The sequence below is a fragment of the Chelonus insularis genome, unplaced genomic scaffold, assembly GCF_013357705.1.
Source record: "Chelonus insularis isolate UGA/USDA-ARS -01 unplaced genomic scaffold, ASM1335770v1 contig_74_pilon, whole genome shotgun sequence".
NCBI classification, from domain to species: Eukaryota; Metazoa; Arthropoda; class Insecta; order Hymenoptera; family Braconidae; genus Chelonus; species Chelonus insularis.
The window spans coordinates 34806-59184 of NW_023276734.1; the positions used below are offsets into that span (position 1 = coordinate 34806).

Below are 24379 nucleotides of genomic sequence, written 5' to 3' on the forward strand. Positions count from 1 at the left end.
AATTCAAATTTATGATGCGACAAGCATTTGAATATCCTTTGTTTTTAATTTCAATTTATTTATTGACAACGATTAAAACTATCTTTTCATTAGACAACTGTTTGGAATAGCTTGTAATTATTGATAATAACTAAAAATCATTGGTTTTTTTGAATAACATCTCGGACTTAGCAGATATGAAGAGACATTCATTTTCTGATCATAAATTCGAAAATAATTTTCAAAGTATAACAAAAAAGCATTAATCGATTATGTATTCATAAAAATAAGTTAAACTTTATCGGAAACTTTTACTCATAATTATCTATTTTCTTAAATATTTCGGTATGGTCTTAACGACCTATAGATGCATCTTCCGTTTATGTTTGTCTCGACTTCAATAAATCTGCAAAAAATATATTACCATAAAAAACAACATTTTCCTGCATTACCATTTTTTTGTACAAGATTCGTTACATTATCTCATCATTGTTATTCCAGGCATGTAGGAATAATCTCCAAAATTGTTGATATGTGCCCATTTTACACACGTGGCCTTTGCGTTTACGATAGATACATACAACGATGGTCGATTTTTGCCTGAATTTGATGTTGATCTTATCAGCAAATTTTTCGTCTGAAAATAAAAATTTTTGTAAGTGTTGTTGTTCTTTTTATATGAAAAGAGAATAAAAAGCTGTTCAATGTAAAATTTATGCCAAAACTTTAAATTCAAAAAGTAATGTCCCGTATAATTAAACACAATTCCATGTATGAAGTAGCTCTCCAATAGTTATTGAAGGGAAAGTTTTACTACCGATAACCTCTACAAATTAATTAGGTTCTTTAGATTTGAATGAGAACTAAATAACTGATACAACACTCGTATTGTTGGAATACTCATATTATGTTTGTAAATTATTAATATACTACCACAACTAACCACACTACATGCCAGTGAAACGTTGCGCCACGTACAGATCTCAAATTATTCTGAAATTGGGAATTTTTTTAGTCATAACAGTTTAAATTTCTTTTTTTTTAAAAAATAAAAAATTTTCTAATCTTGTTAATCACCGAACTAATCGTTGGATTGATTTTTTTCTGTTATAGATTACTAATCTATTAGCCGATTGTATTTTTTAAAATTTGATACTATTTTTAATGTACTAATGAAGAGATTTTTTGAGAAAAACAGAATTTATGAGACTTGAGCCAATTTAATCATGCCAAGCTAGGGTGATGCAGGAGGGAAAGAGAGTCTCATGGTGGAACAAGGCACTTGAAAAAGCTCGCAGGGAAACCAGGAGACTCTTCAACAGGGCAAAGAAGCTCAAGACAGATCAGATATAGACTGAATATAAAACCTCACGGAGGAAATTCAGGTCTATGATCAAGTCGGTAAAGAGGCGAGCCTGGAGAAGCTTTTGTGAGAGACTGAAGGCCCTACCTGAGGTAGCCAGGATCCGCAAGCTGCTTACTCCTGGCAGGAACGTGGCGCTTCGAGGCCTAGAATCTCCGGACAGAGAGATGGTCGATAATCATCAGGGCATATTCGAGCTTCTCATTAAAGCGCACTTTCCGGGATCGACTCCGGTGCAAGAAACCACAAGCGAGGCCGATAGACCAGGTGGGTTTGTGAGGGCCGACTGAGAATCTGCCAGGCGAGTGGTGACCTACGATCGGGTAAAATGGGTAGTTGGTACCTTTGATCGCTACGAAAGTCCGGGCACAGACGGAGTTTATCTGGTTCTGCTGAAAATGGGCGGGGAGCGACTATGGCGCAGTCTGGTACATATTTACCGATCTTGCCTTGCCATGAGCTACATACCTAAGGCTTGGCGGACGGTCAGGGTGATATTCATACTCAAAATGGAGAAGGACCGCTACGACCAGGCAAAGATCTATAGGCTCATAAGTCTAACCTCCTTGGTACTAAAAACGCTAGAGCGGCTTGCGGACTGTTACCTTAAGGAGAGCGCACTGTGCACCAGGACCTTGTGCTCAGCGTAATACGCCTACCAAAGTGGCAAGGAGGCCTGAAGAGAGCCCTGTAGACAGGCAGGTCGGCAATTGGGGTCTTTTGGGATGTAGAAGGGGCGTTTGACAACACACCCTCCGAAACTATAGGCGAGGCAGTTCAGAACTCCGGAGCAGACGTTGCGCTTGCACGTTGGATCATGAACCTACTCGCCAATAGAACGGCCGTCGCCCAATTAAAAGGTACGGAAGTTCGAGCTACAGTTGCCAGGGGCTGTCCGCAGGGAGGTGTCCTATCCCTTCTGCTGTGGACCCTGGTAGTGGACGAATTTATTACGAATCACGGTCACAGGCAACGAAATAAATGACTGATTTTTTGTAAAAAAATTTTAACACCTAATTGCTCATTTTCAATGTAGCAGAGGTACTAACTACATTACATTAATAAAAAAGATTTTCTTGATTTATAACAAAAAATCGCTGTAAAAGAGCAGAAATCGAATCTAACAATTCAAAAATTTTTGATTAATCTATTGTTATGTAACGTAATTATATAATCGTATCTCGAACTTATCAACAAAACTCAGTACTGATACAATTAGACTGATTGTAAGATTGAAAGTATTGATGGCGTTCATAGAACCATCAAAACTGTGCATTGTAGTAATCTGGTAATTATGAATTTTAAATTAAACCTTAAAAGTTATAAACATTAAGATTAAAGTTAAATGAAACTAATTTTATAATACCACATCGTTTAGCATTCTAACAATAATACTGTCGACTCTATCAACAATAACAACTATAAATTTATTAACTTTTTAATAATTTGCAACGATGATTATCAAACAATAACTTGTACAAACTTATTAATTAGATTAACTTTGGTATTATTTGTTATGCATTAGAAATTTCTGCAATTCTTCATAAGCTGTCTTAAAACATATTGAATACAATTCAGGGTTTTCACCCTTTTTTTTATACTATTCAAGAAAAGTGTTAATGCCCTGAAAAGCTTCGATAAATGTTGGACAAGGATAATCCAGAATAGAATCTGTTCTTCTGGGTAACAGCTAGTCAATCTATAATTATAAAATTTGATGATCTCACATTGATCATTTACAATTAATAAGAAATTTTTATAATTAGCTGATAAAAAAGCATTGTCTCAAATTTTCGTAAATTAATTCCTTTAGTTTATGACTGTTTACACCGTCACATCGTATCGACGCGGATAAAGTCCTGGGAATAAGTAAATCATCTTTGTATAATTAAAAGTGTATCATACTTGTGGATGAACATATGTAAAAATATGAAAAAACAGCGCAAAAATGAAAAAGAATATCAATCAATTATCATTTGTTTTATTTGTAAAATTAGACCAATGATTGGTTGCTATTAAATTATTGATTAACACAAATATTTTTAGTTATAATTGTAAAAAATTATGTAAAGGAATCCTTCAAAAGAATATCACCGTAAAAAGATTATATGCAAACGATAGATAGTCTCTAGAATTAATCTTGTTTGAAACGAATTGTTTGTATTTCGAAATTACAGAGAAATAGTTCTAGTTACGTTTTTACGAGTCGAGAGATGATTAATTTCCTCCAAAAGTAATTCAGCAATATTACATTTAGGATTATATTATTAAAATCAGAATGTACACTGAAACGTAGGAGATATATTTCTCCTAAATATCGATGTCATTCGCGTTAATTCCATCGTCTAAGAATGTAAGTAAAATTTCAAAACAATCAATTTGTGTCTCCTGATAATGTAATGAAATTTTGGAATAATTTTTGAATAAAAGTATTGTCAATATTTGATTACAATAGAAAAGCCGTGTAGAAGCATGATTAATTCCAAGAAATTGTTCGTACGTTACAGATAACCAATTTGAGTACACATTTTTATTATCATTGTAATACAGCGAACCATTTAATATGTTTTTATTAGTAAATAAATCTGTCTAATTAAAATCCAGTCAGAGTAGCAAATAAATATAAAAAAATCAAAGTAGTGTTTTCTCAAATCGGTAAAAAAAAACCTATATAACAAAAAATTCAAATTCATTGTTACTAATAGCTTCTACAACGAATCATTAAGAACTATTAAAAATTACAATTCATAACAGTATCCAAAATAATTTATTAAGTAGATTGAAAGTCCATCTTAGAATGGGATACTTCAGGGAGTTAAGTTAAAATGAGTTAAGTTGAGAATGATGTTTCTACCACGACAAAGCAATTGAGTTTAAGTCGAGTGAGGTACTGTATATAATCAAGAATCCATCATACATGATAAGATCAATACATCTTATACCTTTGGTCGAACTTTATTTTTTTTTCCTAGTGGAAAGATTTATATGACTTCGACTTCGATCAACTCATCTTAGTTTAACTTGTCTTAATGTAACTATTATTATGGATAAGAAATAAATTTCGACAGAAATTTATACTTGATAATGATAGAATTATAATCAATAATGTGACTCGAGATTATTATAAGAAATTTTAGTTTTCTTTTACTGTGCATGAGTTCTTTCATAAAACTAAAGTTACCGAACACAGAAAAAAAATTTAAGAAAAACGTTTATTGTTGTCTATCGATCATGCCTTTGAAAAATGTTGAAAATAATATTTTTTGAACAAGTTTAACTTGTCATAATCGAAGAATCATGGAATAGTTTCCTAACAATTGTTTAATAAAAAAGTCCAACAAGTATGCTCGACAAATTATAGATCGAATGTTTGATTGAAATTTTAATAAACATTGGCTGGCATAAAATATATTCATCTTGGAGACAAATTTAAAAGCTTTGATTTTTGCATTTTCTATTATTCCACTAAAAACGTTTTTCCTTTGCTACTGTAATTAATATACTTTTATCTAAAAATGATTTATCGTGATTTACAATATCTATTTTTTTTGTAGTTTGTTAGTAATATCAATTGAGTTTTTTCAAATTATTTATGAACAACAATAATTACAACTAACATTGCAAATAAACTTGGATGATGGAGAAGTACCAGAAAATTTAAAACACTCAAAAAAGATACTGCTTCGACGACTGGCAACATTAAACAATCAACAGACATTATTTCACATTTTGAATTTGGGATATTTGAGTGAATTTTTAATAAGTGCTGTTATGTAGTATATTTATTGAATTACTCCATCTTACATGAAAAAGAAGATAACAAGACAAAGTGTTTTGATTTTTCATAAAAGTATACTTTTTATTGTGGTGTTGGCTATTTTCAAGGTGTGCTATTTGAAGAATATGATATATCTTCTTTTTTTTAACAGGTTCGTCGAGTGTTATTTTATCTCTTTCGATCTACAGAAAAGCATTGAGCAATGAGACGAAGATCGCACCGCGCCGGTTGAAAAAGACGTTTCATTTGAGTACCTTGCCTCATAGGGCATGACTCTAGGAATAGTTCTAATTTTCGCGATGGCGTTACTTGGGATGTAAAATTCCTGCACCTTGAAAGAGGTTCGAGGATACGCGCATCGAGCCCAAGGCCCTACAACATATCTCTACGAATCCAATCTCAATTGACTGAAGCATCTGATGCTACATGTCGTTTTCGATTTTGCAGCCCCAGGTGCGGGCTTGGATTTCAGTCGAAGATTATCGAATCTATTTGCTATACTTGGGAAGAAATTGTATGTTTCGAGGTTCATTATCGGTGTCGATGATCCTTATGCCGTATTGTCATTTAAAATGATTTTAAAATTATTTTAAGTAACCACTGCATCAGTACAAAGTGTGTATCACGCATAAAGATTACCAATCGCAGAACGCCCACGGCTACACAGAGACTATCCCTTGAGGTAGATGCACGGGCATGCGCGACAACTCCTAAGATGTCTCTCTGCGCGGCTGCAAGCGTCAGCCCAATCTTTTGCATAAATCACCTCATGATGGGGACGCATGAACGACCACCAGTAGGAAGCATCTTCTATACAGTATATAGTGAGACACGTGTGGTAATTGAGTCCCCAACGCATTCACGAGAGGTGTCTCATTTACAGAATAGCATTTCTGCTTGCACCAGTGGTTTATAAATATGAGATGATATATTAGGGTCTGTGCTGAACCAGACCCCCAGGTACTTAACTACCTCTGGGAATTTGATTTTTTTTCCTTCTATGGTTATTTTCAGTGGTTTACATTCGTGGCCGTCTTTCTTCATCTTGATATGTGATGTGTATTATCGATAGTTGAGTTTGTTTTGTCCCTGTAATTTCGCTTTTTTCTAAGCTTTATTTCACGCTCTATAAAAACTGCCTCTGTCTTCGGTTTTAAAGGTTCCAATTTGACATTCTTGTACCATGTCAATATCGTTTTGACAACTACCCGTCCTTTGCTTTTTAGAACCCTCCTGAGATTACGATCTATTATGACAATTATATCGTCTGCGTACGCTGCATATCGCCTTCCGTGTTCAGATTGGTAGAATGTCGTCAAACATTATATTCCAGAAAAGTGGACTGAGCACGAATCCCTGAGAGTCACCTTTGTAACCGAATATTTTGGCTAACTGTATGGTTTGTAAAGTCATCTTACATTACTTTGTAAATGTTTTGGGCGCAATTTCGTAGTGGTCGAAGATATTTCATACGAATTTTTCTCTCCTTCCTAGCTCGAGGAAAGACAAGCCTTAAGACTAGAATTCGTTGAAAAGTGCTGGAAATTGTTCCGGGAGGTACGCAATCGCGCGCTTGATGTTTTCCACTTCTAGTAATCTAGCCCTAAGGCTTTTTAATTCTTAAGAGTTCTAACATGTTCTTCAAGTTCTTCTTTATTAAACGGTCCCGCATTATCTATATTTGGTAAATTAAGAGCGCATTCTGTGTGGAGTGTAAAAAAGAATATCTATCGTTCAATCTTGGAACTATTTTAGACGTTCAATATCGTACAAAAAATTGTTGGTATTCAACAGCCGCTAATAGCAATATATGTACTTTGATACACATTGACGCCTTTAACTTCTCAAACCTTTAAGATTTTATAGTAATTTATAATTAATTTGTAATCAATCTCATAATTTAAATCCTTAACACGCAATGAATTGTCATAAGCACTCATTCACACATGCATTATAATCTGAAAGGGGACCGACAATTCAATACAATTTTAGCTCAGGCTTAGTGCGATGTTTTCGCGTCTTCAATCTCCCCCATGGCTGACGGTGTTTTCTATTTTCATCCTTGTCCAGGATCCTCTGCGGTTTACGAACCCTTGGCACTAGCAATGCCTTGTTGTCCGTCACTGATGTCAGTTAGTCCTATGACAGTGTATTTGATAGGTACACTTAAGACATATCGCAACCTTTTTCTTTTCAGACGACTCGCCTTGAAGAATAAGGCAACTCATGAGAGTGATAATAATTTCTGACTTCATGCGGCAAATTGCTGTACTTGAGTATTCGATTCTCGATCGACTGTCTTTTGTAACGAATGCAAAGACCCCTTCAATTAGGGCGCCTGACGAGTAGCGTCACTAAGAAGTGCCGAAATAGGTCAAGTTCTTGGAGGGTCACCCTAATTCTTGCCCATCTCAACAAAATACATTTTATACTGAGAATCGTTCTCGATTAATTGTGGAGTCGTGTATATATGTTCGAAAATTGGTAAAAATACATGTGATCTCTAATCGGAACTATATTTTTTCTGTTCTTTACTCATGAAATGATATCAAGAACTTGTTAAAATGTTATCGTAGACATAAAAAAAAGATTCTAATTTTCTCAATAACTTACTTTGAATTGTTAGAACGATCGCTGCTTCAAAATTGAAAACATTTGCTGCGTTATTCTGTAGATTTGTGAATTGTTTCCGATCATTTAATGTGGTAGGTAGCAACAATGGATCAAATCGACCAACACGAGGATAATGGACTAAACCACTGGCACCATCCACGTGAGGAAAAGGCATATCTACTGTTCTACCAACTCGTGGTTGCGCAAGGATACCTGCAGCTCGACGATGATGAAATTTTGTGAGAATATCGTTCATGCGTTCACCTGCTAAACAATAATAAACATTAATTCAATGATTACAATAATTATTATGTCCAGTAATGGACATGAATGCTTTTCAATTCGTTTAATGTTATACGTGCGTTTATCTTATATTTTTTTGTATGAAATAACACAGACATAATGTACATCACTGTACTAAAATCAAATATTCATAATAGTGGAACGCCTTGGACGTTAAAATTATGCACACCTCAGATCTTAGTTACATCAAATGAAATTCAATAATTTAAAATAAAACGTTCAGCTCATAATCCATAAAAAAAAGTTTACCCACTGAAAAATTGTGATCTCGATTTAGAGAAAAGAATTATAGTTTTGGTATAATTCAAATGGTATAACCCTCATAATATTAGACTGTAGAACGTTTTTGTATACTAAAATTGTCATTAGATATTTTTATATAAATCCAGTAATCAGAAAAAAGAAGTGAATGAAGAGAAAACTTTATCAATAGATTATTAGTTCATTTAAACAATTTCCACTTTTTTCTGTGTTAAGTATTTACTTTGACTTCAGTCACTTCAATGATGAGTAAAGTACTATAACAATTCTTTCCGCTGCAATGTAGGCATACTACACTGCAGTATCAGCTACGCTTTCGACATCCACAAGCCGCTTCACAATTCTTTTTGCAGCTTTGAAATACTATTTTAAACAAATCATTTGGAGTTGATAATTTTCATTTTTCGAATAAGCATGTTATCAAAATAATTTTAGTCCTAATTTTCAATGTTTACGTTTTCGATATCTACATTTGCTAAACCCATCTGAATTTGTAAATATGGTCTTTTTAGATGTTCAAACGCTGCATCAGCTGTAGGTAATGATGATTGTAAAACACTGATTTTTTGGCTGCTTCTTTCATAAAGAAATTGATTCTTAAAGTGTTCAAACCTTTATTTTTTACTGAAGCTCCATATAAATCCAAAATATATGCTACGTTTGCTTGAAATATATTATTAGAGTCTTTGTTTGATTCTCCAAATATTTTGCTAATTTATGAAAATCATAATGTTACTCGACATTTTTGGCAGACTTAATTGTACCTTTGTTAAAGAATGCTAATGTCGTATCGTAACCCGTAAAGGCATGTAAAAAAAATGTGTATTCCTCAAATTTTGAATACACTTTTTTTAAGCGTTTTAAAGAAAATATTTTATTTTCGACTTCGCCTCGGGATGGTTGTAGAAAATATATTTCACTATCTTCATCTACGAATGCAGTCAATATAATCAAAACGTTAATATTTTCTAAATCTATGACAACATTTCTTGTTCCTGAATTTATTTTACAGTGTCTGTGGCTTTTATTTAATATTGTTTCTTTCAGTGAGCTTCTTGCCCTCAGATAGAACAATTTCTTCCAGTTAAAGTTTGATAAATCAGTACTACTTCGGAGTTCCTTTCTTGGACGCAGAAATAAAGTTGTAGTTATTCTTCTCTTGTACCCTTCAATATATTTTTATGAATGTATTTTTACCAACATAAACAAAATCAGTTTAAAATAAAGTAACAACCCATTCTGTCCCTAATTCGATGTAGTTAAGCTCGTAACATAGGTATTCTTGTATTAATTGTTTTCAGATTGCCTAAATCTAAATTGGTTCCAGAAACGAACTCAATTTTTCGCAGATAATGAAGCTATGCTCATTAATTGTACAGGTAGTCCTTGAGACATCTATTCTTAAAATACAGTTACGAAAACAGTTGGATAAAATGAATAATCATATGATTACCATCATGATTATATAATAATTAACTGCAGAATGATCATGAGATTACTTATTAAACAACAACTAAAAAATCTTACGTAGAAATTTAATAGGAAAAAAATTATCTTTATCACAACTTTCGCAAGAAACATATAAAACATCACATAATTTTGACTCTCAAATACACATAATACAGTGAAGCTCCAATAATTTCGAGCACGTTAATTTCAACTTCTCCTACCTGGGCGGAGCTAAGTCGACCCTCACGCTCTTATATTTCTCTTCTCGCGTATCTTTGTGATGCGCGAAAAGAGAAAGAATGTTAAAGCAACGGTATTATACGTTAAATTCATAATAGCTTATAAGATTATTCATTTAGATTAATTTAATATATACTAATATATAAAATATTTATATACTTTATATAATTAGTATTAATAGAGTAAAATTGGTGAGAACAATGTCAAGTGGGACGATTTCGAAAAAAAGAAATGATTCTGTATCTTTATTTATAAAGCTGAATGCAATAAATGAGGTTAAGGAAGGAATGAGTGTGGATGAAATTGCACAAAATCTCAAGGTTCACCCCACGACAGTGAGATCTTGGCTAAAAAACCAAGATGAAATAATTAAATGGAGTGAAAAGGTACCTATTTCTCTACAGGAAAAAAGGAACGTTTGCGTATAAGTGATAATGTAAAGGTTGATACCGCCATGTGGTGATGGTTAAAAAATATGAGAGCTCAAAGCATTCCTCTAACTGGACCTATGCTTCAGGCTCAAGCTACGAGATTCGAATCTCAACTCAAGGAATCAAATAATTTCGTTGCTAGCCGTGGTTGGCTTCGTAATTTCAAAAATCGTTATGGAATTCGTAGTGTTGCAATTAGTGGTGAAAAACTATCAGCCAACACAGAAGCAGTAGATTCTTTTCAATTATCATTTATTAAATATGTTCGTAAAAAAAAATTAATTGCACATCAAGTTTTTAACTGTGATGAAAGTGGAGTAAATTATAAACTTCTACCAAAAACTACTCTTTCTGCAAAGTCAGAAAATTGTCCATCAGGTCTTAAAGGTTATAAGGAGAGAATAACCGTTATGGCATGTAGCAATGCCTCTTGGACATTAAAATTACCACTTGTGGTTATTGGAAAAGCTAAAAGTTCAAAAGCTCTTAAAGGAATTTCCTCATTGCCAGTAGTACATCAAAATCAGCAAAGTGCTTGGATGAATAAACAGTTATTCGAATCTTGCTTTCGTGATAATTTTGTTCCCATTGTGAAAACTTTTTTGATTGAAACTGGCCTACCTCTTAAAGCTTTGTTCGTTATAGACAATTGTTCAAGTCATAAGATTAATACAGCAAATATTTAGATATCTTTTTTTTAAGGTTTCGCCCTGGCAAGACAGGGTAGAGTAAGAAGCAAATTACTGACATCAACGAGAGAAAATTATTAACTAACTAAAAATATTTTGAACTTTCTTTAAAAGTCTACCATGTCATGCTTCACAAAATTTCTCAGCTTTTGAAGATTGGCTAAATCCTTGTTACTTAACTCAAGATAAATGTTTAACAGAGCAACAGATTGTACAAATTGTAAGAAAAGAGACCTGTGATAAAACGGATGTATATGACAATAATGATAAAAATGATAATGATTGTGATAATAATTGTGATTACGATTATGAGACTGAAGCTGATGTTAGTGTTCGAAATGAAAATGTAGAAGATGATACAGAGAACACAATGGATGGTATAAATGAAAACAATAATCATAACGTAAATCATATGACTGAAAAAAATGAAGCTATGTTATGTATCAACTATTTACGAAATTATTATTTAGAAAATCGTTGTTCAAAAAGTATTGAAGTATTAGATACCATATCCAAAGAAATCAAATCTGATCCTGAGCAATGTTAGTCATAATAGTTATTTTACTTAAAAAATATATACATTCATTATGTGTTTAACTATTTAAAATAATATAAGTGTTTTTGTTTTCATATTTTTATGAAATTAAAAATATATGTAATTATGAATCATAAAAATGTAGAGAAATAATATTATTTATTTTATTAATCCTAACATTTTTCAATATTCACTTATGTGTGTAAATTTTAAGTTGAAAATGATACACTCTGTACTTCCACTTATCCCCTCTCTCAGAACACAAACTGAAAAGAGACATTTATGTTCTGCCGTTTTCTATGAAGTGATGGAGGGGGAAGACAATAATTTCGAGTTCCTTGAAGAGACAAACTCATAAGCTCGAAATTATTGGAGCTCTACTGTATGCACAGAACACGTGTCATTTATGAATAAAAAGTAGCTAAAAAAAGTCGGTTCTGTTGAAAAGCAGTTGACGTTGCCGTTCTTCCGTCTACATGTTGTACGACCTGTCAAAGGTTGCTATGGCTCTTTATATGCTTCAGTCAAAATTGATTGCACAAAAAATTTATCGTAAATTGCCATCTACAAAATAACTATTTGAATTATTTAAAAATAATTTTCAATTTTGACTCAACTTGAGGAAGTAACTAGTAGAAAATAAATTTTATAAGACGTGGCTCGATTTTTTTTTAAGAATTATGTTTAAAAAATTTCTATCAATAGAGAACATTACAAAAATTAGCTACTTTCTCAAATAAAGAAAAATACGGAAGAGTATTTCCTCACACAATTCATCGAAACAAAAAAAAAGACCTTATTTTATAGATGACATAGTCCTCCGTTCGATTTGAAACTTTTTCGTTAATTCCCCCCCCCCTACCTCATCCAAACAGTTTTGTATTAGCACGTTTTTTTGGAAAAAAAGAATTTTTTCTTCCAATCAGGATTGGATTCTAGAATCCCCAAGTTTGGTGTAAGGTGCTTTTGCCACTTAAACTGTCGCAATACTTGAATGTCTATTCTCTTTCACCTACCCATACTCATCGTGGTCCGATGAGAACTCCGCCGTCTCTTTTACGGCCTTATATTTAAAAAAATTCATAAATCACTGAATTAGCAACCAGATTGAATAGTATTGATTAAAGTAAAAAAAAAAAACCTGCGATATCGCGGAATTGACGTGGTAACTTCACTTTATGCAAAAGATCAATAAATAACAAAAAATGTTTTTTTGAAATTTATTTTCATCCGTAGTATCCTTAATGTAATTAAAGCTTGCATTTATAGTACAACAACTCAAACTTCTCGTGACTATCTCGAGTTTGATTATTTATTATATATTCTATTAGTAATAAATATAGACAGTTGTTGAAATTCATTTCTTATTTTTAGCAATAATTACAGCAAGGCAAGTTGATTTTAAATGAGTTGATCGAAGTCGAAGTGATACCAATCTTTCCACGGGGGGGAGGTAAACAAATCGAGTCTGATAAAAGATATAGCCCTAGTAGCTACATCAACGTAAGACTTACGTATGTTGCCCTAAGTTTGTCGTTCACGTATGTATCTGCCGTTTTTCTGATGCAGACAGACGTAAGATTTTTGTCAGAAATATACGACAATCTGTTGCAGAACGGAAACAGACGTGCGTACGTCTGACCAAAATTCTAACGTCAGGACTGGCTACTATAGAGGGTGTATTGTTTTACAATCTATGCTACGATACTAGCTAATTCTCACGACGTCGTGCACGTAGTTGCGGTTTGATGAGTATGAACAGTAATGATCTGAAATAATTAACCCACGAAAATTAGAAACCATTTATGTTTTCAGCCAACTAAAAGATTCTCTTATTCATTGTAAATAATCGATGTGACATAATTACGTTACATCAGAATCGATTAATTCAATGAAGTTTCGAACAACAATTTCGTTATTTAAATGTCCTAATTCGAGATACATAATATGTTGTGATGAAATAAGCAAACAAGTGATAAATTTGTGTATATTAATAAAGAAACAGTAAAAATTCGAATTCTAATGTAAGATTCAATTTATACTTATTCAAAACAAATACATTCATTATACAAAACATGTTTGATTACATTCATTCTACATGATAAGTAACGTTTTATAAATAAAGGAAAAAATATCTCGTTAAAAAAATTCAAATTTATCGCATAGATCGTGTTTTTTAATTTTTACAACGAATTCAATTGTTACAAACAAAAAAAATATTTCTATTTAATTTACATTGTTAGTAACTTTTTTTCAGTAAAAAAAAAAAAATTGCGTTCAAAAAATTTAAATTGATTCTGTAGTTCTTGTTTCCGATTATTCAGAACAAATTTAGTCATTGTAAACAAATGAAGTCGGTCTTAATTCATGAAGAAAATAATATCCCGTCAGAAGAATGCAAATTAATTGCATAGATACCTTCTTTATTTATTTATAAAAAAGTCAAATATTATATGCTTAAACTAAGATGTAGCTAAAATAAAACCAGTAGTTAGAATTGTTGAATTTTTCACTTGGAACAATAACCAAATTGATTACAATTTTGAAAAAATGATCAATAAGAGTATCAGCCCAATTCCCCTATACCCTACAAATAATTATTTAGAGGCTGAAGGAAAGTTTATTCTATTGATTATGTTTCTAAGTATAACAATATCTATTATTGTATCGTATTTTCTCGTTTTTTTAATTGGTTATAAGCGAGCCGATTCCAGCACCTTCAATTGCATAATGTGTAGAATCACGTCTTATAACAACAAATTGCTCGAAAATGACTCAAATAGTAATTTTCTAAATTAAATGAAAAGATTATGATAAATATTTCTATGGGATATATAAGAGAAATTTCGTTTTTCATTGTTTATAACAAATTTAATCGTTATAAACAAAAGGAGTAGATTTCTATGCATTTCATGAGGCTTGTAACTATATTTCAGTGAAAAGAAAAAATTAAGTGTAAGAAGAATTCAAATATATAGCATAGATTCCGTTTTTAATTGTTTATGACAAATTTGATCGTTATAAACAATTTACAAAAACAAAACGTAGCCTATAACCTTTTTAACAACCTCCTCTACGTGCCTCCAAAGTTTGGTTGCAATCAGATTCGTTGTTTTAGAGATTAGCACAGACAGACATACAGACACCAGAAATTTATATACTAGTTATGAATAAACATTATTTTTTATATTTAAAAATTTAATCAACTTAAATTTTATATTATTTATCTTCAAAAATAATCCATAAGTGAATAATATTATTTATATTTTTGATAAATATTTACAGAGTGGGAGTATACCTATAAATATCGTAAAAAAATCTTGACCACGAGAGAGAGGTTCGCGTCAAATGGGATTTAAATAAGACTGACGAAGAGGAGGCTAGAAACGGAATTAGGGGCGTGGCCTATTTTTTATCTTGACAAATGCTCAATGAATGAAACTAATTTTCGATGTTAATGAGAGCTTACAGTTATTATTGATTGCTTATTGAAAATCATCCCGTAATTTTGATTAGTTATCAAGATATTTACAATCGACCATTGCTTCGTGACGTCACTCGCGACCTTTTCAGTATAGAGTAGCGTATGACTCGGCATTTTAAATGTAAGTCGCGAGAGTGCGTTAGTTTGACGAGAGGCAGTAGTCGAATGGGACAAAAAGTGCAGGTGACGTGGCGCCGAGTATTTACCGCTACTCTAAATTATATATTTAAATATTAACTTGAATTAATGGTTGTTTGAATAGTAAAAAAACTCAAAGCTACGGAAGAAGCGTGGTAAGACTGAGTCCAATTCAAGGTGGTCGAACGTCGTTTCGAGCTTCAGTCTTGCCCAGCCAGGGCTGACGCAAAGGGGGCTAGTTGCCGTAGCTCGCTGTGTGGGAAAATGAGACCACAGGAAGCTGCGTACGAATGCGTTTCCATATTTACGGCTGCTATGCGCAGCCTATGTATGGTCTAACATCCTTTCAGCTACAGGCATGGCGCTTGAGAAGTAAATTAGGCAAGTGTATCACACAGCAATGTTTCACGCCGTTGCTTAGCAACGATACATAATAGCTGCTACAGATACACGTGCTCACAGCAAATAATTTCTGCGATTAAACATTATTGGAAATTATTAATCACAAATGACATAAGGTATTTAAAGAATCGACAACAAAAAATGTTGAATATAGCTCTATGAATTCATTAGTTCGATGAAAAGACAATTTTATTCTTACTCAAACATATTTCATTAAATTTAAGCCCTTAGTGATAGTGATGTCCATTCAATAAAAATATCAGGTAAAATATTAAGGAAAAGAAAAGCATTATTCACAGCTCCCATGAATTCTAAGATTTTTGAAATGTGGAACGTCAGCGAAATAAGCATGGGTATAGAACACTATAAAATAACGGATGAAAAAAAAAATGGTGTGTATTGATTTAAGTACTGAAAACAAAGAAAAATTGAATGTTATGCCACTACTTCATATACAAATAATATCAGAAAAAAATCAAATAGTAATGAATAGCAATAATTAAATCAATATATTCTTCTGATATTTTAATTTGAATAGCGCAACTTAAATTTCTTTAATTGCAATACATGTATGATAGAGAAGTTGTTTTAGTAAATGTAAATTGAAATTTTTAAGTCTTGGAATTTTTGCCGGGTTTTACCCGACCGTAATATTACTAAATACCTGAACCCCACCCCTGATGCAGTACTGAGAAAATAACATCGTATTCTTAAAACTGCCACTCATAACTGTATATTTTTAAAAATATCGTTGTGAGAAGTGTAACAAAGTAAAGACGTGTGGTATTTTGTTATGTTTGATTAGAAAAATATTTCATTGAAATTTATTATAAAAATATTAATAGTGATAACTTGTGGTTAAGTGGTGATAATAGTGATCGTGATAGTAAAATTTAAATGTAAAATGGATAGGCAAAAAAACGCAAAGATTGATAAAAAGGACGCAAAATATCGTTTAGTTGTGTTTATAAACAAAAAGAAACTTAAAGAAATCGACATTGTACCAAGTAACTGGATTGATTTTGATAGGGATAATGAAAAAATACAATGCAAATTTATGCCTCCACCTTATGACAAGCCACGTAAAAAAATATTGAAACAAATGGTAAAACAATGTGCTGAACCGATAGAAAATTGGCCTCTTTACTTTATCAAGCTTTGTGGTAGAACAAGTAAGTAATTTATTAATTTTATATTTAGAATTAGTTTCTCATAGTTGCCTCATTTTTTTAAATAATTTTTAGATACATACCAAGAAGCTTCCTCATTATCACTGAAACTTTTTTATCAAAAGCATGCATACTCCACTGAAAACGATAGATCTGCTGATCGTAAATCAAAAGAAGATGAAGAGTTTTTGAAGTCAAAAATCATGTCTAAACGTTCTGCTTTAGAGATGATGAATCTTGCGCAAATAGATCTGCACGGAGACGTTGGTGAAAATTCCAATTTGCAGTTGTCTACAAACGGATCAAATAGTTTGGAAGGAAATAACGACAAAAATCATCAGGAAGGTGATCGAAAAGCCAAAAGTAAGTTACAATGTTGATTTTATTGCCATAAAAAATTTAATTTTATTCAACTATATGCATAATTCTTTATTTAAAATGATTGATTTTTTTTTAGAATCCAAATTGACAGAAGGTAAACCAAAATCAGATGTTTCATCTGATGATGAAAGCAGTTCATCTTCAGATGAAACATTAGAGATTGCAGAAATTTCTCGAGACTTGAATAATGTGACGGCTACAGGAAACTTCCAAAATGATATCTGTCCAACTTCATCCAATGTTCGCAATGAAAACAAAAATAATCAAGGTAAAGTAGTAAGTATTAATAAGTAAAATTAGAACAAACTTTATTTATAGATTGTATATCATTTTGTTTTAAAAACATTTGTCTCACAGATCGTTTGATGGACATGATACAGAGTCATTTCAAACACATAATGGGGGAATTTCAAAAACCGATGAAAAGTTAAATTCAATGGCAAAACATATTGATGAGCTAAAAGGCCAAATAATCGAGATTAAAAAAACTATTGAAATAAATAAAAACACAGGAAGTACAGAAAGTGAAAATGAAGATGATGAGAATGATAATATCAGCTTTCCCTGTGAAATAATTGAGATATATAGAATTCGAGAAAAAATTGAAAAATGATAAGCAATATTATAAAAAAATGGTAAAGTATTTTTAAAGACATTCTACGAAGTACTGAATAATTGACAGTTTTTATCTTAATTCATTATGTTTATGTGTATTTATGGGCGAAAAAAATATTGGTCAGGTTAAATACGAACCAGTCAATCACTCAAAACATGGGCGAAGTGTTGCGGTATATTATGTCTCGTGATGTAGCGGTACTTTATAATCCTGTGAAAGTTACGAAAACAAAAGAAAGGATTTTTAAGAAGACAACCTTATTTAAATCAATCAAAGGTAAAAATATAAGTTGACTACATAATTTGCTATATTTATACGACATTTTCAATATTATGACGTATTTGACAAGATCATTTTATGTTTCAGCGGTATTTACCAAAACATTTTCGAAGCCTAAAGATGAACCTCTGCAACTAGCAAAAATAATCCAAGCAGTTTCATCAATTCTTCACGACTGCAAAGATTGGAATGGTGGAAGAGCAGAAAGAAGAAAAAAAACAGCAAAAGAAACTGTGGAATCGTACGACAGCGAAGACAATTCAGATAACGACATTGAAATTGAATAATCATAATAATCAATTTTATGAATTTAACTAAAAATTTTGTTATAAGAAAAGAATATATTATAAGGTAATTTTATGTATTATGTTTATTGATAGTATAATCTAGTAAATTAAAATAACTTCACAATACATAGTTAAGCTTTTCTTATTTGGCCCTTTTTGTCGGTGCCTTTTGATCTACATTCATTTTCCATTAGGTCGCGATTTGGTCATCGTACGGTTTGCTGCATTCCGATAATATTTTTAGGCAGCCCGAATTTAAACCTAATGCTGTCCGCATTAGCTAGTCCAAATGGAATACGAATGTGGACATGCGTTACTTTCGGCATGAGTTCGTCATGTGGATTCCTCATTAGAACCGAATGCCCAGTTTGGCTGACCAAACATCATCCTTATTTGAACCAAACTGAGAATTCCAGTCGGGTCAATGTATTTTAATTATTCCACATAATTATTTAAAATATATTTTAGATTTAGATTTTTAGACTAGAGAAAAAGAAATGATTTGGTGGTAATGTTTCAATTGCACTTATGATTTTTCAATAATTTTCATTCAATAAAATTTTGTTATTGTTTTTATATAAATCACACATTTTTACTCTCTCTATGAAAGATCCCCTTATCCCCGTTTATTGATCGAAAGGCTGGGACTAAAGAGAGGAACTTAAAATCTCTAAGGTTAAGCATATGGTTTACATATTAACACCTTTAAAGAGAAAAAATACATAACAGTACTTATTCATAATTTTTTTAAATATTTATAATAGTCAATTTTATTATTTTAATACACTTTTTTAGCACAGTATTTTTTTTCGATATAGGATTTGAAAAGGTATTAGTGGAAACAAATGAAGCTAGTGACGCAATGGACTCAGAATACTGATACACTTCCTTAGTATGCGTTGTACATATGTGTTCAAGTGCATTAACATTAATTATTCTTTGTTTATTCTATGGTGTTATGTCCGACTAAGACATCTTCTGGTTTTTTTTTTTTTTCAATCCGTTATCACATGAAATGTATAAATATCTAAATTTAGACTGCTGACCACTATTTTTGACCGATAGTCAGCTCTTTCCTCACTCCTTTGACGGAAGTTTTCCAGTAGAATTTATTTTTGGAAAGAGTTTGCACCCAATTCGAATTGCCTAAATTCAAGTTAGGTGCCAAATGAGATACCACATTAGGCCCACATTGGGAATGTAACGCTTGTCCCTATTGGGACCAAGTGGAGAAAGCCTGATTAAAGCAAGTTAAATATAAAAACTTAGTTGTTTAATTAACTAATTTTCTATGATTTTATATTGTTGAAATACCTCATTATGAAACATATTTAAATTAAATTTCCGTGAAAAAATATGTGCTAAAATTTGTTCCTTAGAAGATTTGAACCTACGATTGCTACCTTGGTCACATCTGAGACCAGCGCCTTTACCCGCTCGGCTATTTATTCAATTAAAAAATTGTTGCTATCATATTAATATAAACGGATTCATATGTATAATTTTTTAACAGACTTATGTAAATCATTATTTATTTCAAATCTCACTAGTAAATAATGTTAATGGCTTAAATATTTTCATACCTTTCAATTGAGTATATTTTCTAAAACTACAATATATTTCGAGTCAGTATAATCCAGTTAAAGTTTGATAAGAAAAATCAACTATTGTTTAGCCCTTTGCCGGCAATAAGAAAAATCTCACTTTTGCTTATCAATTTGAATAAAGAGTGGAGGGGAGAAAACTCAGGAGTATATCAACTCTGTACATAAAAAATTTTCAATATTTCGATTGACGCAAAATTAAAAATACTATCATTATTATTATTCTTCTATTTATCCGAATATAAATAGCTACATAAGCTACAAATAATAAAATATGTTTTGTATAAAAAAATTATACGATTGACAGAAACTGAGATTTTTATGAATATTTGTCATATTGAGTCTGTTGATATTCTTTAAAACAAAAAAGTTTACAAAGAGGTACTTTACAATTAGCAGATCGCCATGATGTACAAATGTGGTATTTTGCCTTAGTATTCTGATTGCTTTTTAAACACAATATGTATTTTTTTTAGTGCGTTTTTCTATGACATGAGAATGTAAAAGATTACTTTCACAATGAAACGTTTATGTTGGAGTAACTTTGCTTCTTTGTCTTTTACGTGATGTAAAATTTCCAATCAACTGGAGTACTAAGTTCTGCCTAAATGCTAATTCTCTGTCACCATGCTCACTTCGCGAAGGTATACGACACAGCTTATATATTATAAATGCATTTTCAATGCAAATACTTGTTAAAAAGATATGTATATATATTTCCACCATTTATTGCTCTTTCACGCAACATAATAATATGACTTGTTCTGATCTTTAAATCAACACCTCCCATACACTGATTATATTTAATAATCGCTGCAGGACACGGCCACTCAGTCTGTTTTTTACCTCTTCAATGTTCCAAAATCACAGCTTCTGAAGGCTTAGAATTAGATGATAAGACACATCGCGTTTGTCGTGCCAAACAATAGCGGTGATTCTTCCAGAATGTAAAATAGAATATTCACCAGGTTTTAGTTTCCTGTTTCAGTATTTTCATTAGATTTTCAGTTCAATACTTTGGTGCTTTTTATTTGGAAAGGCCAGTCTTTTCTACATGTACGCACTGTACTACAAGAATAAGTAGCATTGTCGAGTAGCATTTGGATAAGTCGTACCGACGTACAAAAATTGTCGAAATAAATATGATGATACTTTCCAAAATATTTTTCTGCAATTTGAAGCACCACTTGTTCACCTAGTAGTAAATCCTTTCGTTCATTATATTTCTTTTCTAAATAAATGTCTAACTTGAGAATATAACCATTTACACTGTCGGCTATGACCCAAGACTTGATACCCCACTTAGTAGGCTTTTGAGGCATATATTGTTTAAAGTGAATCCTGCCCTTAAAAGCAATCATAGCTTCATCAACAGATAGATAGCAATTTGAAGCATAAAATTCACTGAGTTTTTTTTCCAGGTTCAGAGCTGGTCTTACTTTATATAAATCATCATAATTTTCATCTGTTTTTGCAGGTCTTTGAATTTTGTTGAATCTTTGAAATGTCATTGCATTACGTACAATTGGACAAGAAACTATTTTATCATCAAAATACATTTCTACATCTGGTAACTGTACTATTCCTATATAAATATTTATACCTATGTAAGCACGAATTTGCTCGGTAGATGTTGGTGACCAGAAGCGATCGACTTTGTTTTTTTTGTAATTGATCATATATAATCTTCTGTACACTCCACTTTTCTTTTTTCGATTAACACTCTTTTTGTTAGCCCTATTAATGTATTTTAAAATTAATTCAAACTTATTTGAATGATAGCTAACAATCTTGATGAGCGACATACAAATAATGGTATAGAAAATAATAAGAGAAGATACTCAAAAATAATACACCAAAATTTCTAAGAATTTTTCTCGTAAAACCTTCACATAGTTTTGTTATTCATTTCAGCGAAGTCTAACAAATGAACATGAGTATTGCAGAGACCGAGTTTATTTACATCAAGTTTTTTTATTATAGCTTTTTTTCGCTAAAGGATTTCTTCTCTTAGACGTATTTTGTATGAAAAGTACGAAAGAAAGCATTACGTTTCATTTGTAATTATCTGATTTATATTATTTATGTATATAAAAGAAATTAGAATTATTATTAGAAAAAGTTCCACGATCTGAGCTGCAAATTGGTACGGGCCTGAAAAAATTTTTAACTTTAGCTGCACGGCAATCACAGACATACTACCACGTTGACATGACACATCTAAAGAGAACAACGACGATTGGTTGAGCCCCTCCACTACTCACACGGTGATTCCTCGGGCTTAATACCGGCCAAGGGTTAGAATATCTAAAAATATTTTTATTTTTACAAGACTTTGTTATTTGAATTTAAAGAAAGTACTTAATTTAATATAAACCTTTTATGTTGTTACAAATTCATTTTTAATTTATCCTTACAACGTTTGGTTCGTTTTTCAAACATGTTAATCCGGCCTATATAATAAGTGCCTAATTTAACTAGTTTTTAACTCACATTTAACTTGTTTTATTTAGTTAAATATTTAATATTTAACCGGGATTTAACCGAGATTTAACCGTGGATATCAAGTTAAATACGCGAGTTATTTTACTGCTTTTCAACCGTTTTTTAACCGAGAAAAAACGGTTGAATTTCGGTTCGACTATTTAACCGGAATTCACCTTGTTTTTTTCAGTTCATAGAAACCGCGAGGGCACCAATTGAAGAAGATGAAAACGTCGAACCAATAGGTGAATATCGTTTATAAACATGTATTAAAGTATTTTTATGATACAAAACGAAGTTAATTTATAAACAAATTCTTTTCACATATTTCATTTTAGCTGAAGACGTACTTGACATTTTACATTGGCTTCAACATAATTGTGATTTTGCCAACATACATTCTCGTTGGAAAAAAACTTCACAAGTTTGTGATTATGCGTTACTGGAAGAAAAAGAAAATGTCTAGAATTATTTAAGAAACTATCCAGTTTTAATCGATGAAACTCGAGGTTACCCATTAGTAAATAGAGATTTTGATGAGTTGTATATAACTGCTTTACCAAAATTTTACGAAAACTGGGATCCTTTCATTACAAAATTGAGTAAAGTAACTATAAAAAATAAAAAACAACCTACTGATAATGAAGAAGAACTATTAAGCATAATTGATGATGAAGGAACTGATCCATGTTAGTTAGAAAAATGAAAATTGGTGATTATTAACTTCCCATTAGGAAGTTATTGTAATTGGGTCAATTGGTGAAATTTGAATTTTCATTAAATCTTCACGTTTCAAGATATTTGCAAGCATACTGACATATTTTTAGAATGATGTGTGTGTGTACGTATGTATATATGTATGTATGTATGCATGTACGGACGTCAGCATTTTTTTCGTTTTCGATATCTCAAGAACGGATTAAGATATTAACTTCAACCAAAATTAATTCGTAAGATATGATTATAAAGAAGATCTGAAAGGAATTTGAACAAATTCGGTCAACCCGTTTTTTTTATAACAAAATAACCAATAAAAAAATTGAAAAACTTTGAAATACTTTTAAGTCAAACAATAACAATTTCATTTGAGAATTAAGTCGATATTGAGTAGACCTAATTGTCCACAACCAAATATGACTTTCAACAATTACGCATTGTTTATACCAATAGGAATTTGTTATGAACAATTAAAAATTGTATTTATTGATTAAGTAATTTGTATATCACATGTAATTGGATAATTTCAACGAACATTGATCATAACTATCTAAATTTGTTACAAACAATTAAAAATGTGAAGTTCGTTGTGTTAGCACAGACAAAGTGTGCTCAGACCTATTTTTTTATTATTTATTTTATACATCAATGATTAACCGCGTGCAAATTAATGTAATCAATACTGTTATGATTACTTGTGCTGATCATTTTAAAATATATTTTGAATGTTGTAATGATTGAGCACTTTTGTATTATAATTTACTCGATTTTAGCATTACTTCATTTCACTGTAACTTATAATTACATTTATTGAAAATCATGTTTCCGTAGGATGCTGGAGATATTGAAAAGATCCACAATGAAAAAATCAATGAGATGAGAAAAGAAAAATACAACTGTACAACCATACATACTTGGAATTGAAAATGCGTTGAAATGTTAATAACTTTATAGTCGTTCTTGATAAACCTCTGTATCGTTTTAACTCTTCTCTTACGGGGCTCGCTACGTATTTTAAGATATGTCTGGCATGTGAGTTTTTCTCCACAATCTAAAAAAATCTGGCATTTTTTCAACGTCGCATTTTTAAATTCGAGACTGATTTTGATGAAAATATTGCCCATGTTAGTAAAATTATTGATTTAGTGAACTCTTCATTACGAATTCATATTATAAA

At 31.5% G+C, this 24379-nt stretch overlaps 1 protein-coding gene across 1 annotated transcript in view; it reads right to left on the bottom strand.

Annotated features, from left to right (window-relative positions):
- Window positions 1-246: 246 nt before the first annotated feature.
- The window catches only part of LOC118071109 (CAPA peptides-like), a 41170-nt gene continuing 17037 nt past the window's right edge, over window positions 247-24379 (bottom strand). The window contains exons 2-4 of the mRNA XM_035090063.1: window positions 7734-8000; window positions 457-616; window positions 247-385 (exon numbers count right to left, since the gene is read on the bottom strand). Of these exons, the coding sequence (XP_034945954.1) occupies window positions 313-385; window positions 457-616; window positions 7734-8000 (500 nt within the window). The 3' untranslated portion in view covers window positions 247-312. The remainder of the gene's footprint in view (window positions 386-456; window positions 617-7733; window positions 8001-24379) is intronic.